General features: G+C 37.1%; 1 protein-coding gene across 1 annotated transcript in view; it reads right to left on the bottom strand.

Moving 5' to 3' along the window:
* Positions 1-14,923, bottom strand: part of CDC42SE2 (CDC42 small effector 2) — a 32,998-nt gene that overhangs the window by 3,544 nt on the left and 14,531 nt on the right. Inside the window, exon 2 of the mRNA XM_010292164.1 lies at positions 2,418-2,519. Coding sequence (XP_010290466.1) covers positions 2,418-2,519 — 102 coding nt within the window. The remainder of the gene's footprint in view (positions 1-2,417; positions 2,520-14,923) is intronic.

The raw sequence follows: 14,923 nt of genomic DNA, 5'->3' as shown, positions 1-14,923 counted from the left end.
CAAAGATTGCTTTCCTTTGATGATATGTAACAGCAAGGTTCTTCTCTCTTATGTCTAATTTAGATAGGATAAGGTTTTAAAGATTTTGGAAGGAGAAGAGGATTGCACCAATTAAAGATTGTACAATGTGTTGTGCTGCTTATCTATCTCATTAATTTTCTTTTTTCCTTTTCTTTCCCTCCCTTTTAGAATTAGGAAATAGCATGGATGGTTCTTGAAGAAAGAAAACAAGAGAGAACTAAGAAAGAGACAGAGCACATGAAATCAAAGACTAAACTGAGGAACATGAAGCAGAATAAAGTAAGAGATTTCACCACAGAGTACGAAGGTAAAATAAGAAAGAAAGTGATGGGAATGAGACAGGAACAGTACACAGAGGGCTCCTACTGTTTAAGTGTACCTTTAACAAAGGAGCAAATGCTCTACAGAGGAGGCAAACAAAAAACCAAAATATTTCAATAGCCAGAAAACTACTGTACTCAGAAATCAGAAGGATGCGTAATGAAGAACAATACTGATGATAAAAGGCAGAGAGCAGATAGTGGATGAAGAACCAAATTTAGATTGGAAAAGCTAATGAAATTGCAGGAGGTCCTCCTAAGGTATTCAGAAGGAAGAAGGCACAGGGAGGTGTACAAAGGAGTATAATATCCATGCTACAGAGGACATTAAGCAGCAGAAAACCATGTGGAGATTAACACCATAATTTTGGAATTTACACTGTGAAGAATGAACAAGAAGACTGGACGCAATGTTACCACAGTAAGTTACCACAGAAGAGGCAGGAAAACAGCACTGTGAAAAAGTAGATTTGTGCTTCTGAAGACAGAGAGGAAACAAAGGATTACTTTTTGTATATAGATCCTTTCTATCTGGGATCAGAAAAATCTGGCTACTGATGCAGCACATTATCCAAATGAAAAAAAATGCATGAGAGAGGGAGCTACAAGTATTCAAAATTAAAAAGTCTATGTAGAGGGACAATAATGATTACCTACAACCTGGAGATGAATTGGGTATTACTCAAGGCAAAAGTGAGGGCAAGCAGGGGAAAGCCTAAGCTGAAAGAGCAAAGCTTCAGGCAATCACCACAAATCTCTTGTGAGGCAGCTCAGCTACGAGAATGAGGGAGGTTCTCACAGGAGGGACAACAAATATTCAAAAAGCAAAAATAAAAAAAAAAAAACAAACCTGCTCACTTTATTATTTCAATTTATAATGGCTTTAAATATTAATGTAATATATTGCATTAAGGAAGTAAACAGCTTTAACTTAATTTTATGAAGTTGAAGCTGTGTTTGTCCATTTGATTTGCTTAGAGATGTTTTAGTACAAATCACTTCCAAAGCCCTTATATTGTTTCTGGGAAAATGAAGTATATTGCTTTTCACGTCCGATTTTCTAGCTTTGCCCTTCCCCAATATGTACTGAGGTACAAAAATTTTGGTCTGATCTCAGTAAGCTGTAAAGTAGTTGAAACTACAAATGACCTCATTTTACTACATTAAAACCAACTCTTTTGTTTACAGCTCTGCTCTCTATTTTGATACCTCTGACACAACTCTTTCTTCTCCTTTGTCAAGAAGAATTCTTAATCATTTTCATCTCAAAACATTTTTTTTTCATTTAAAGAGGATTAAGGTCAAGAAGTATTTTTCATCATTACCTACATACGACCCTTTTCTAGATTGCATATTATTGACCTTAAGAACAGAATGACATTTCACATAAATACGAAACTGTACAAACAAAATATATCCTCCTAAGCTGATTCTCAGTATCTATCTTAGCCTCTGTTTTTCAATGATTTCAGAAAGATAAAAATATTTATTGCTGCTATCATCTACAGGAAGCCACAAAACCTTGCCTGTGACATCGTTGCTTGTTCCAGAAATAATTCACACAGCAAATAAGGCTACACAGTATAGAAAAGCCTCAACAAGGACACCCAAAAATATTTGTGTGCACCATAAACTAAGTTAAGTTAGAGTTTTACAAGAAATATATTTCAAATAGCTTAAAGCATTTAAGGTAAGAAATTTAGTCAATTATAAAACACTCTTTAAAGTGTTTTCTCTAAAACACACTAGTGTATTTTCAAATTACTGCTATTCTAGTTCATACATGCCATCAGAATGAGTTTTTTAAAAGTATTCTGCACATAGCCTGTACAATTTATACAGCATCTACCTGTATTGTCAATAAAATTAGGAATTAAAAAAATTATTTTCCATAATATATTTCTATAATGCAACTATTTAGGACTTGGAATTAAGACGCTAGCAGGCTGTTCTTCAGTTTCATAAAGATTCTTTCTTATAGTTTACTCATTGCTTCAGACAAAACATACATATACAGTGTTCCTGTATTTTCTGTGGAATATTCTGAGGAAATATTCTTCATCTGCTCATGCTTACCGAATTCATTCCACTGAACAGGTCTCCTGATCCTACATGAGCTGTGTGAACAAAGTTCGTTGGCTCCCCAATCATGCTTCGGTCAATCCGCCGTCGTCTTTTCTGAAAGAAAGGTAAAGAAACCATCTAACTGAGAGTCACTGAAAAGGCAAAAAACAAAGTGTGTCATAAATGTAAAAGTTAACTTTCCATTGGATATTTCATACACTGAAGATATTTTCATAGAGTCAAAAAGCAGAGTCCAAATTCCCAGGTTAACCAAGACATTGGTAATTGTCCTTTGTTTTCTCTTGGAGGATCTATAGCAGATCATTAGACCAGCACTGATACCACTCCTAACATTTAGGCCAACAAAACATTTGTAAATAATCTTACTACATTCCACCATTTATTAAGCAATATTTGCAACATTTCACACACTAACTTCTGCCTACATTTGTATTTAAATCATGATGTGACAGATCAAATTTGAGGTTTAGTCATTCAAAAAGAATTAAAGATCAAAGACTATTAGTATAGTCTATGAAACCACTAACTTACAGAATTTCTGATTTGCATGCCATGGGAACTTATGTCACTATTTGTAATATACTTTGTGGTGATGTTCAGAACAATGCCTTGAGTTTGATCAGGGTTAGTCACAGACATCTCTTTACTGAACCCCGTATACTCAGGTAACTTCCAGTCTGCGTGGCTGTAGAGTGTGATCTGAAGGGGTGCAAGTGTGATAGTAAGGGAGGATGCCAGATTAGGGACTCCCAATTCCCATGCTTTGAGACAGAAGGCACAGATTGCTTAACCTCTGCCTCCCCTTTCTCAGAGTCACAGCCCCATTTTTTATTAATGTAATAACACACAGATGAAAAAGTGGAGGCAGTAAGGACTTCCTCTAATTAAAGCTGCTTTGTGTGCCTCCCTCTAGCTAAGTGTTGCATCTAAAGAAATAAAACAAGAAAACCCTATCCTCATTTCTCAGGCCAGAGCCAGGGAGCTTACACAGAGCAAACCACGCAGTGTGCAGTCACTGTATGCCTGTATCCTGTATTTAAAAAAACAAAACAAAAAACAACAAAAAACTCCTACCCACAATAGCCATGAAGCATAGTATGAATATCTCAGTTTAAGGTGTGTCATACAAAATACAGTGTAATAGCTAAGAAACTACTTGAGCTTGATTAAAAGCTTCCCATCATCTTAAAGTCCACTCAGTCTCATTTCTAGAGGTATCTCCTTTAAAGATATCTCTAATCTGCAATGAGATTGTAAAACCACCCAGACTCGAGACATGAAGGTACATGCCTCACCAGTGGGCTAGCTGCAATTGAAACACAGCTACAGATTAGATCTTTATGAATCAGAGCCCACAACTATGAGAATACATCATGGGGTTTAGCCAGCAAGTACAAAAGACATTTAATAATTTCCTGTACATTTTCCCTATTACTAAAACCAGATTTCAGTAGGTTTCAGTACCTTACTGCATCGCATTAATAGCTGGGGTGAGAAGAAACACATAAAACACTCCCAAAGAAATAGCCAAACAAAATGATCTGATCTATGCCAAAACTGTTAGTAAATTTTCTACTCCCAACAAATTTGACAAGATCACCTAAATAAAATAATCACAGCTACAAAAACTTCTTCATGTAGTTTGAGAGCTTTCACAGAGAAAATATTTATGGAAATTAACTGAGGTATCTCAATTACAGAAAACATTAGTAGAGTTCATAGACCCATAAACAGTCACAATATAATCTATTACCATGTTCCACCAATGCATTAATGTTTCAATCTGGAAGTCAGGCTCAATTATACATGCAGCAAATGATTTCTTAATTTATGCATGGTATCAGGTAGTAAAGCATACGTAATTAACTTGCAGGGAGAGACCCCACACCAGATTTATGCTTCCACTGGATGACAGTTGCTCATCTGACATGTTCAGGACAAGGAGCATCTCTCACACACCAGGTGTCATAGTTATTTTAAATGCACATTGTTGTATTTACACAATATAGTATCATAATATGCTGTGACTCGGACAAAGAAAGAAGCTCTAGAGAGCTGTATGAAACACACCGCTACAGTTAAAACACTTAAAATTGTTTCAGGTCTGCAGTAGTTCATGAAAAAAAATAATGGCCAGAATAAAATTCATTTAGATGTCTAAACAACACACCCACGATTTCTTGGTTTTAGTAGAGTTTTGAAATTGTACGGTTTTGATGCAGAGAAAATGTAGACAATCTCAAAGCTTTCGAATTTTTTGTTTATCTGTTTTGTGAACAATCAAACTCTTTCTTTGGGCAACTCAACTTATTTTCCTCCTTTACTTATTGCTAAGATCACTGTCATGCCTGTAACAAAATTAGAGCGCTGGCTCTTGTGAGGCTCTTGTGAGTGACTTCAAATGATTCTTCACTAATCATCAGTTAGTCAAACAGTAACCACTAGTTAAAGTGAATCCCCATCAAACCCTGTTTCTTATCTTAAATGAATTTCTTATCAGAGGCCATCAGCCAGTTATGCCCTGGCATGTGCCCACTGATGTAATCTCCTTGAGGCAATGGAACAGTATTTAAATGCTCTGCTATATTAAGACCACAAAGTAGTTCACTCTGAAAGCAAATCAAACAATTTTTTTTCCTGCAGGAGCACTCAGTTTGCTTTTACATTAGTGTTTTAGCTCGTATAATGAGCATGCTTTTTAAGCAACTTTGCCAGTCCCTATTTACCATGCTTCAATTTTAGTTTCAGAGTAGTCTTGGAGTTAGACTTCTTTTGCATGAAGCTGAACTGGAAGATTAGCTGATGCACTCCCATTGCTAATGGTCATTGAGGCCAGTGGACAAGGTGAGCCAGTCTGAAGCAGATCACAAAAGACATCCAATGCACATCATGGCTCCCCAGCACCAACTCTTCTGCTCTACTACATAGCTGCTCCTACTAGGATGCACCATTTCCATAGACACAATCTCAGCTAGAACCAAAATGGCTCATTAGCATTAGTGAAATGACATGGGGAGAGCTGTAAAAAGTCACCTCTTTTTGAGGAATGTAACACAGGAGACAGGAGGACCATGCCTGGAAAGGTTACAAAGCTTTTACAGAGGACACCATAAACATTAGCTTTGCCAGGATTTTACTGTGACGTTGTATTTTCTGAGGCTCCATACCTATAAGAATACATGCAATACCATTGCTCTTTAAACAATAAGAATTAACACACAGATTGATTCTTCAGTAAATTTAGTATATTTAATTTGAAAGAAGCTAGGCAGCAGTACATTCATCTCTTACTTAAGAAGAAATGAATTGTACAATTATGCTCATTTCCCTCTGTGTATCACTTGTGTGTTTCCATGCTTGTTTCTAGTGCAAGAAGTCACATGCCTGAGCTGACAGAGCCCAGTGCAAATAAATCCCCACTAGCCTTCACCCATGCCCCAAACTCCGCTTGATAACATACTACAAATAATTAGCCTTAGAATATATATACACCACTAACCATTGTAGTAATGAGATCTGACCATAAAGGTAATCAATAAAACAACTGCATGTTTATGTTGCTAGTGCAAAGGACTTCAACATACATGCACCAGAGTATGTGTGTCACCTAAGGTGTGTTTTTAAAGATGTTTCTGACAGAACACATGTATGTCCCAATTCTGGCAGCCTAACTGCAGTGAGACCTGTCCTGTACCTATGTTTCTTAAGGATGTTTTCTTAGCTGGGGGGAAGCAGAAGAAAGCTCACATAATGATTACTGAACTTGTCTATTATCTTCTGTGTTAGTTTGGGTCAAGTTACTGAAACCTTTGGTATCAATGGGCAAAAAAGGTTTGAAATCTGAATTGTAGTATTTGACTTTCACACATACACTCCTTGCCTTGTCCCAAGGCACTTCCCCTTTACTAAAGGGAGGTGGGTGGGCAAGGAGCACAACAGAGGTGAGATGAGAGGAAAAAGACCTCTAAACAGATCATCAGGTCCCACCATCAACCCAACACCACCATGCCCACTAAACCATGTCCCAAAGTGCCACGTCTACATGTTTTTTGAAGACTTCCAGTGATGGTGACTCCACCACCTCCCTGGGCAGCCTGTTCCAATGCTTGACTACTCTCTCAGGAAAGAAATTTTTCGTAATATCCAGTCTAAACCTCTCCTGGCACAACTTGAGACCAATGTGAAATGAAATAGGAAATGTCATCATTTAATGGCTTTACTCAGTTTGTTCCCTTGACAAAAATCTGCAGAATTTGGGTTGCAAAGTACACACCACATAATCTTTATGCCACGAATAGAATAAATAATCTTTAAACAGAAGTAGAAGAGATGCAGGTTTGTGTGTTATATGTTTGAGAGGAATGGAAGCAGTCTGAGGACCCGTCTCAGAAGCTTTGCTTTGAACATGCACTAGACGCAATGAAACTGGATCACACTTCAGTAACCATAGTAATGAAAAAAAGAATCAATGTCTCTTCTGTTCTTAATCTGCGAGTGACACTTTGCTCCCACACAGGTTAGCATCTCTTTCGAAGTACAAGATCAGAATTCAGAAAGCCACCAACAGTTGTATCACACAGAAATTATTTTAACCCTAAAAGTTTCTTGAAACTTTTGGCAGTTTGTGTTTAAAAAAAATTAAACTAATAATACCATGTATTCAATCTGCCCTTCAGCAAAGCCACAATCATTTTACTGAAACACTGCTTTCATAGCTCAAGAAACTACTTATTGCAAAAGATTAAAAATTGTAATAAGTTTCTTTAAACACACAATTGCCACTGATGGGTCCAAAGGCATGCAAAATTTCCTTTTTATACCCCTCTATTTTTGGTTTGCAGGGACGAAGTGATCTTTTTTGACTATCTCCAAATTTTGCCCAGAGGCTGGGCTGCGCTTCTCTAGCTCAAGCCACTTCATAGTGATGACAACAGTTCTGAGTTAGACAAGTTGTCTGCCTGTATATATACATAATTAGAAAGAGGAAAGTTTTGGAAAATTTTTTCCTTTGCACCGTTATGCATCCCTTTCTGTCCTTCATGACAGGCCTTCTCTCAAAAAAAAAAAAAGAAAAAGGCATGCAGGGTAACATCAAGGTCTCAAATATATCAGAAGATATTTGAGTGATGTCACTTATATCCTAGCAGGCTGAAAATTATTTTTCTGGAAGCTGCTAAATGTCAAAGTCTCAAGTGAAGTCAACAGAGTACCATACAAAGGTATCCCAAAGTCAAATACCAACCTACATATGCTGTGGATCAAAAGCAAGGAAATCCCTTCTGTTTAACTGCCAGAAAAGCATGTTCTGCTAAGTCTACACCAGATTTTTTGAGAGAGCTGCTAGATACATATCCCAAATCCAAGTCCGAGTGAAATGTAAGTGACACACAGCACTTCAAAGGGCTCTGAACACAAAAGCCTGTGTGGATTTGACCTGCAGAAGGCTCCATCTCAGCTCTGGTCAGCCCTCAAATGGAAGTGGTATTGCAGATGCAAATGAGGAACGTGCTTTCTAAGCATAAAGCAATACAAGGTGGAAATTCAGAGGAGATATTGCAAACTCCGCAAATGTATGCCATATTGCAAACATGTAGAGTTTCTGAAAACAACACTTCTTCATTAAAATTCCCACATATGGCACTTTTCTCCTACCACCTACCATTTAATTTATCTCCACTTTACACACAAGAAAAACTGCCAACTCTTTTTCCCACACAGCAATGCTCTTTACCCAGCTGTATGTTGTCCTTTTTATATCTTAGGATTTTAGTTGAGTAAACTGTAAGAAACCAGGCAACAGAATACCCACTGCCCTCAATGCAAGCCTACTATAGGGAACATCTACACTAACACCACATTAGTGTCAGGGGCAGACTGAAACTTTGCACTTCACGTTAAGAATAACAAATTTTGGTATTTAAGTCACAAGTAGTAAAATCTATAGTTTTAGAGAAGAATGATCAAAACAACACAGATACAGATGCTTTTCTATTGAGGAGTACATTTTGTTATTATTTATTAATATCATCAAGCTACCACAAGGCAAGGATAACACTTTCCTACTGCTAACTTTGTAAAATTAACCAAAATGTTACCAGTGTCATTTTTCATGACTGCGATTCCACATAAATATATAGACAGTTTTGTCTTATTTTGTATGCAGTAAAAAGATACTGCACATAATATATACTGTTATGTAATACATAAATATATTAATATATCCTCTATTGCATTTCTTGGCATTTTTCTCTCACATCACATTTATCTGTGTTCTAAAAAATGTAAGGCACAGTAAACTATATTAGAAAGGAAATAGCATGCTGATCTGATGTATCTGGTCTAATTTTCTGCAACATTTCCAACCAGTTCCAAATCAGTATGAAGTGATCCATATATAAAATGACAAGTGATGCGCCTTCCTTTTTTTCCACAGTTCTTTTTGTCTTTCATTCTAACTATCTGTAGAAGAGGAACTTTGATTCAAATTTGTCATAATTTCTCCTTATTCTGCAAGAATAGCTCTTATTTTTCATGACGTTACTTTGGCTTCCCTGTTATTTCAATACAAAATTGGTAAGCTTGCCATGAAGACTCACATGCAGAAAAATCTAAGAAGTGACATTTATTGAGGCATACTCCCTGTGCTTTATAGACGCACTTTCTGAATAAAATGACAAGAAACACCTTTTGTATTTTAACTTCAAAACAGTCATGATAACATATCAGGGAAAAACAAAAAACCGTGCTTTGGCACCTCATCTGATGCAGAGTAAAAGCATCTACTTCCTGAGATTAATTTTCTAGTCTTGTATCAGTCTCTTCTCTAATTTCAGACAATTAAAAAAAAAATAATTAGTTCTTTAAAAGGAGTACAGATTGTGTAAATCACAGTATGCACAATATTCCACATTTGAGTGGACTATTACAGCAGCATTTGAGGCTTCAGTGGGCCTCATTCACCTGCCAGGATTGCCTTCATCAAGTCACCAATGCTTACTGCTGGCTTGCAGGCTCAGTAACCTTAGCTAAGAGAAAAAATAGTTTTTCCCTTTTCTTGAATGACTATTGTCATAAAACAGGCTTATCTCTCTTGGTAAGAAGATAGGTGAAGAATATATTAATTCCTCTCTGAAGCCTAGTTCAAGGCTTAATAAATTTACTTGCTAACTCCCTATTAGGAAACTCTCCCTGGTGAACAGAGAAGTGAATGATCCACCTGGATGCTATAAAGAGTTGCTTTGCAGAATGAGTTTCTGCAGTCAGAGAATGACCACTTACATTTATTACCTCCAAAAATCTTGCTCTTTTCAAAGCAGAAAGATGACTGTGAATTCATAAACACTAGAAAGTCACACAGCTTTTAAACTTGTCTCTACAATACGAGGGTCAGTTGTTCATACTGCTCAGTCACTGCTATCTCAGTCATTAAAATGGCATCAAATACAGTAAGAAGCAATTCATTCTGTATGATAACTCTTTGCAAGCTTGACTTTTAAATAACAGCAGGGTAATCTGAACAGAATGAAGTATAATAACTTTTAACCACATCATCTTTGCCACACTAAGAGATACAGAGTTAATATATCTTCCACACTAAAACAATCCAAATCCCACATTCTCCTAAAGTAAAATAAATGTCAGTAAAGCTATCACAACTGCTGTTCTTACGGTAGATAGGACAAATGCAAACAAGGAATACGATCCTGGTTCTCTTCTGTACCTTCCTAGTGCATTTGTTTTCATGATTAGGAGCTAGTCTGCTCATATATCCAACACTGTATGGATGCAATATCAAGACAGTGATAGGCAAGTATATGATTTGCTAATTTATGTGTTGTTTTTTTTAAAAATAGGAACTAACAGATTTATATGGAGGCTCACAGCTTCTCTGTTTGACCTTCTTTCTCAAATAACCTTCGAACAGCAGCCCTTTTTTGGAAAATTTCTGTTACTGTTCATTCTAGTGTTAATTTCAGGCTAATCCAATGCAAAAAGCAAGCTCTTTTAAGCTGCTGCTTTACTCTCTTGGATCTTCACCACCCATCAAGATAGGTGTTTCATAACTTTTTCCATGAGGACAAAGTGATCTATTAAACTTTTCAATGCTGTAACTCTCTGTTGAAATAGAGCTGTTTGCTAGCTTTGTATTTAAGAACTCAGCTGAAATTTCAAAAGCAGTGCAGACCAAAGATAAAACTAAGATAGAAATCTAAGGAATGGACTTAATAAAAGATAGTCAACCATTTCAAGATGGGGGATTTGGATGGTTGCAGGAGACACTGAAAGACAAAAACCACCATTTTATTTTCCTTCTTTGATCTCTCCTACTTTCTATGTCTGCTCTGAAAAGAGCACCAGCAGCAAAGAAGTGCCTATGCTATGCCACCCACTGGATCCTCCACATGCTAACACACAGGAAGAACTAGGTACTTGCTCAGAATAGGAGATATCAGATCACCCTGTAGAAGTGGCTTTCTGTCTTCCCACATACATGCTGTTCTGCTCCCGAAATAGTCTGATGTGCACAGACGGCTGTCTATGTCTCAAGACAAGCTGTGGTCTGAGTGACATGTCTAGGTTCCCAATACTGACCCATCAAAATTACCTACAAAGGTCTTAAAGAGTGTCTTTCATCAAAGCCTACATAAAAGGGCTACAGGGGCAAGGGTGTCCCTTATGGGGGTTTTTTGTGCGCATTGTGTGTTTAAGATGCATTTCTCCACACTTTCCTCCCTCATTTGGAATCTAGAGATTCATGTTAAAAACAACAAAGGCATGTACATATATAAAGCTTGAATGCTGATACAGTCCCATCTCTAACAACTGGATCATTATGTAGCAAACTAGTACTGTGAAGCCAATGACTGGATGTATAGGATCATCATATAGCCAGTATGATATTTTTGAAGAGAAAAAGGTTGCACGTTTCCTAAACATTTCCCGAAGTATTGCAGTACTCTCCATTTTTTCCAGCTTTTTAAACCCATGAGTTTACACTGCGAATTCCAACATTTATACAATCTGCAAGTACTATACAAAGATGATGAAATTAGAGAGACACCATCCACAGTAATGTTAAATTCCAGTCAGGCACTAGCATATATTTAAAGTTTTAACATTTAATTTAATTTTTGAACCATAAAATGACACTGACTATACTGACCACATACTCTCTAAAGAAATAAGGATGAAGAACTAGACCTTTAAGTTTCAAATGCCTTATGTCAAGAGGTCTACCATACAGAAGAAACACAGAGAAGCACAACTAAGATAATACGCAAAATAAATGATAATGCTAGCCACTCCCTCCAAACCACCATATTTCAGTGACAGATCTATTCTAAAGCAGTAACGTGGTATCTAAGCCCAGTTCAATGATGTTCTGACCAGGGTGCGATCTTCATCAACTGCGAAACACCAAAGCTGCTACAGTTACTAACACATTTTTCTCAGTCCCTTACATAGCAGTTTCTAGCACATTGCTTGAAGAGTCTTAATTGCGAACGGGTCTTACAAACTATGGCTTCATCAGAACAGAAGCAGGAGCAAACCTGTACAAGTTTTCATGCCAGCTCTTAAGCAACAGAAGTAAGTAGCAGTCCTCCAGCACATGCAGCTTTCATCAACCTTTCCAAAAATCCAGGATGCTGACTCCTCTAGCTAAAGGAGAGTTAGGAAATTGAGACAAAGGGTTGAAAAGAGGTAAGTTTTTAAATATTTAAGCTGTTATAATTAGCATCTAATAAATTGATTATGAAATGTACACTGGATTTAGCCGTTAGGCAAAATCACTTGGCAGTTACTGACTGATTCAAGTGGCAAAAAAAAGAATGAGCAAATCTGACCGCTTTCTGAACTCACAAGCAAAGGAACTGTGCATATTTAGAAAAAGACAAAAGTAAAGGGAAAATAAAAGGATCTAAAATGACAGAGAAGCTGACTTTATAAAATCTTCCAGTCTGATTTTAAGTACAACTTCACATCAAATTAATTTTGTAAATGAATACCTCAAGCTGGATTGCATATTGTTATCTCAAACAACTCCTTTGCTTTTAGCAAATTCAGCACCTTCTTGAATCTTTTGAAGTGTACACTTTTTAATCTGTTTACACAATATTCCATTATATTATGATGGTGTTAGTCATCACATGATAAAAAGGGCAATTGTAGCCTATGTTTTCTAAATAAACAGGAAAATTTGCCAGATGAGGTCAAATGACTCTGAAAGACAATAGGTCTTTTAAGAAATGTGTTTAGCTCACACATTAAAGGGAACTTGTTCCATTCCAGATGCTTAAACCAACTTTAAGTCACACAGCAAACCAGAATGCATTCCTTGGTATAGCTAGTAAGTACTGTCCTTTTCAAAATACACATTAGCACAATTTTAAGATGACATTTACAGCTTGTAACTTGCATGTCCCATTATACCACAAACTAACTTCTCTTTCCAGTAACTTTATTTTCATTACTTTTGGTGATTGATGCCTCTTTAAAATAATTTAAAAAACAAAACAGTAATCTTGAGATAACAATACTGGTTTTTATAATAGAAACCATACTTCCTTAATGTCTTTAGACAGACTGTGCAGTCTGATTGTACAGTGGTAAGGACATCAGGGCATGATGAAAGGTATGAGTCTGTGATGCTGGCTTGTGGTATCTCAGCAAAAATCAGAACTTAGCTGACATTTCTCTTTTCTTACAGTTGCCAAGCCACATAACTTCCAACATGTTAGCTGTTGCTTGGAACAAGTGCTTATTACCAGCCTGCACAGCTGGAAACACAGTTTATCACTGCACCTTTTGGACTGAATCTAGAGCTGTGACAACGGTAAAGGACAAGAACTCTGCTGCACATGGTATAGAAGGAGAGACTGAAAGAGTGGGTTGGTTCACCCATAAGAAGAGACATCTGCTTGTGGTTTTCATGGTCTTCCACTACCTAACAGGAGGCTACAGAAGACAGACGGGCTTGGAGGAACGCAGTAATAGATGCAACCTGAAGTTACAACGTAGAAAATACTGATTAAACAAATAAAAAAATTAAATTGTTATGTAGGTGGTCAAACATTGCACCAAGAGCCCGGTGAATCTGAATGTCCATCCTTGAAGATCCCCAGAACACAACTGGACATGGCCCTGCAAAAGCCAGTCTAGTTCGTTCTTCTTTGAGTAGGTGCACTGCACTAGATGGCATCCAGAGGTCTCCTGTCATCTGGGTTATTTTCCAAGGCTCTAATTTTAGCTGGTGAGGAAGAGGAATAATGTAGAGTGGGCTGGAATTAATTTTGCTGTAACACAGATGCAGTATATGCTCCCCAGTGATCAAAATCATAATTATGAGATACAGATTAAACAAAAGATGTTAAGATGCACCACAATACAAACTTTCTGGGAATTTCTAATAGCTACTTTAAAAAAAGTAAATCCCAAAGTCCTGATGACACCACACTGCAAACTGTATCATGTTAAGCTCTCTTTCCTTTCACTCACTGACCCTTTCCAGCAAGGACACAGGAAATACTTGAAAGGTCACCTGCCATGATGAGAGCTGTAGCTCTCTAAAGGACGTGTGTCAGGATTACAATACATAGCCTCTCCTGCTCAGCCAAGTGAATGTCACCACCCTGCCCTGCTACAACACAAACAAAAGCTTCAGGTGTCCTTAAGTACACTGCATATTGAAATTCTTTTGTTAAGAAATTGTATTTCACACATACAAATCCTGTACTAAGACCTCCTAGAGCTAGCTGGCTAATATAAACAGGTTTATTATGTCCTGTGTATGCGGGCACACATTTGCATCTATATGGAAGCACACATGTTGCATAAGATACATTACATGCAAGCCTTCTGCACTTCTGCATACACTCTGTATAATCTTCTAAATCAGAATGATACGCACATACCAAACCCCATTACAGGAAAGTACAAGAACAAAAAATAAATTGCAATACTACCTCTGAACAGGTAATAGCCATTGCCAGATACAGGATCCTCGGTCATACTCACCATACAAAAACAATCACTTGATTAGTCTAACACTTTCTCTGGACCAGCTAGTTAAAACATCTACTGCTCTGAAGCTAATAGCACTAAATGCATTGTCACATGTGCTTACCAGCAGCAGTTTGGTATGGCATATTGTGATTCACCTTTGACTAAGACAACAAATCAGGACACGTGGTATTTTCAGAAAACCTCTGCATGGAACTCATAGTAATTCCTTTACTGGGAGAAGATGGATCTTCAGGAGTTATGGCACTGATATTTTTTAGCAGTATGATTCATGGGTGGAAGCTCTAGTACTTGTGCCACAGGCAAAAAGAAAGCCACAATATTTAATAATAACATCCTCAAGAATCAAACACAGACACAGTGAATTCCTAAGCTTTTAAATACCTCTGTGAATGTCATCTTAGAAGCCCTGACATTAGTTTGTCCAAAATGCAGCATTTTCTTGTTTATTTATATACAAAGAAATACATAAATAT

This window comes from Phaethon lepturus, unplaced genomic scaffold, assembly GCF_000687285.1.
Source record: "Phaethon lepturus isolate BGI_N335 unplaced genomic scaffold, ASM68728v1 scaffold13560, whole genome shotgun sequence".
In the NCBI taxonomy this organism is placed as follows: domain Eukaryota; kingdom Metazoa; phylum Chordata; class Aves; order Phaethontiformes; family Phaethontidae; genus Phaethon; species Phaethon lepturus.
This window is presented reverse-complemented; position numbering and strand designations above follow the sequence as displayed.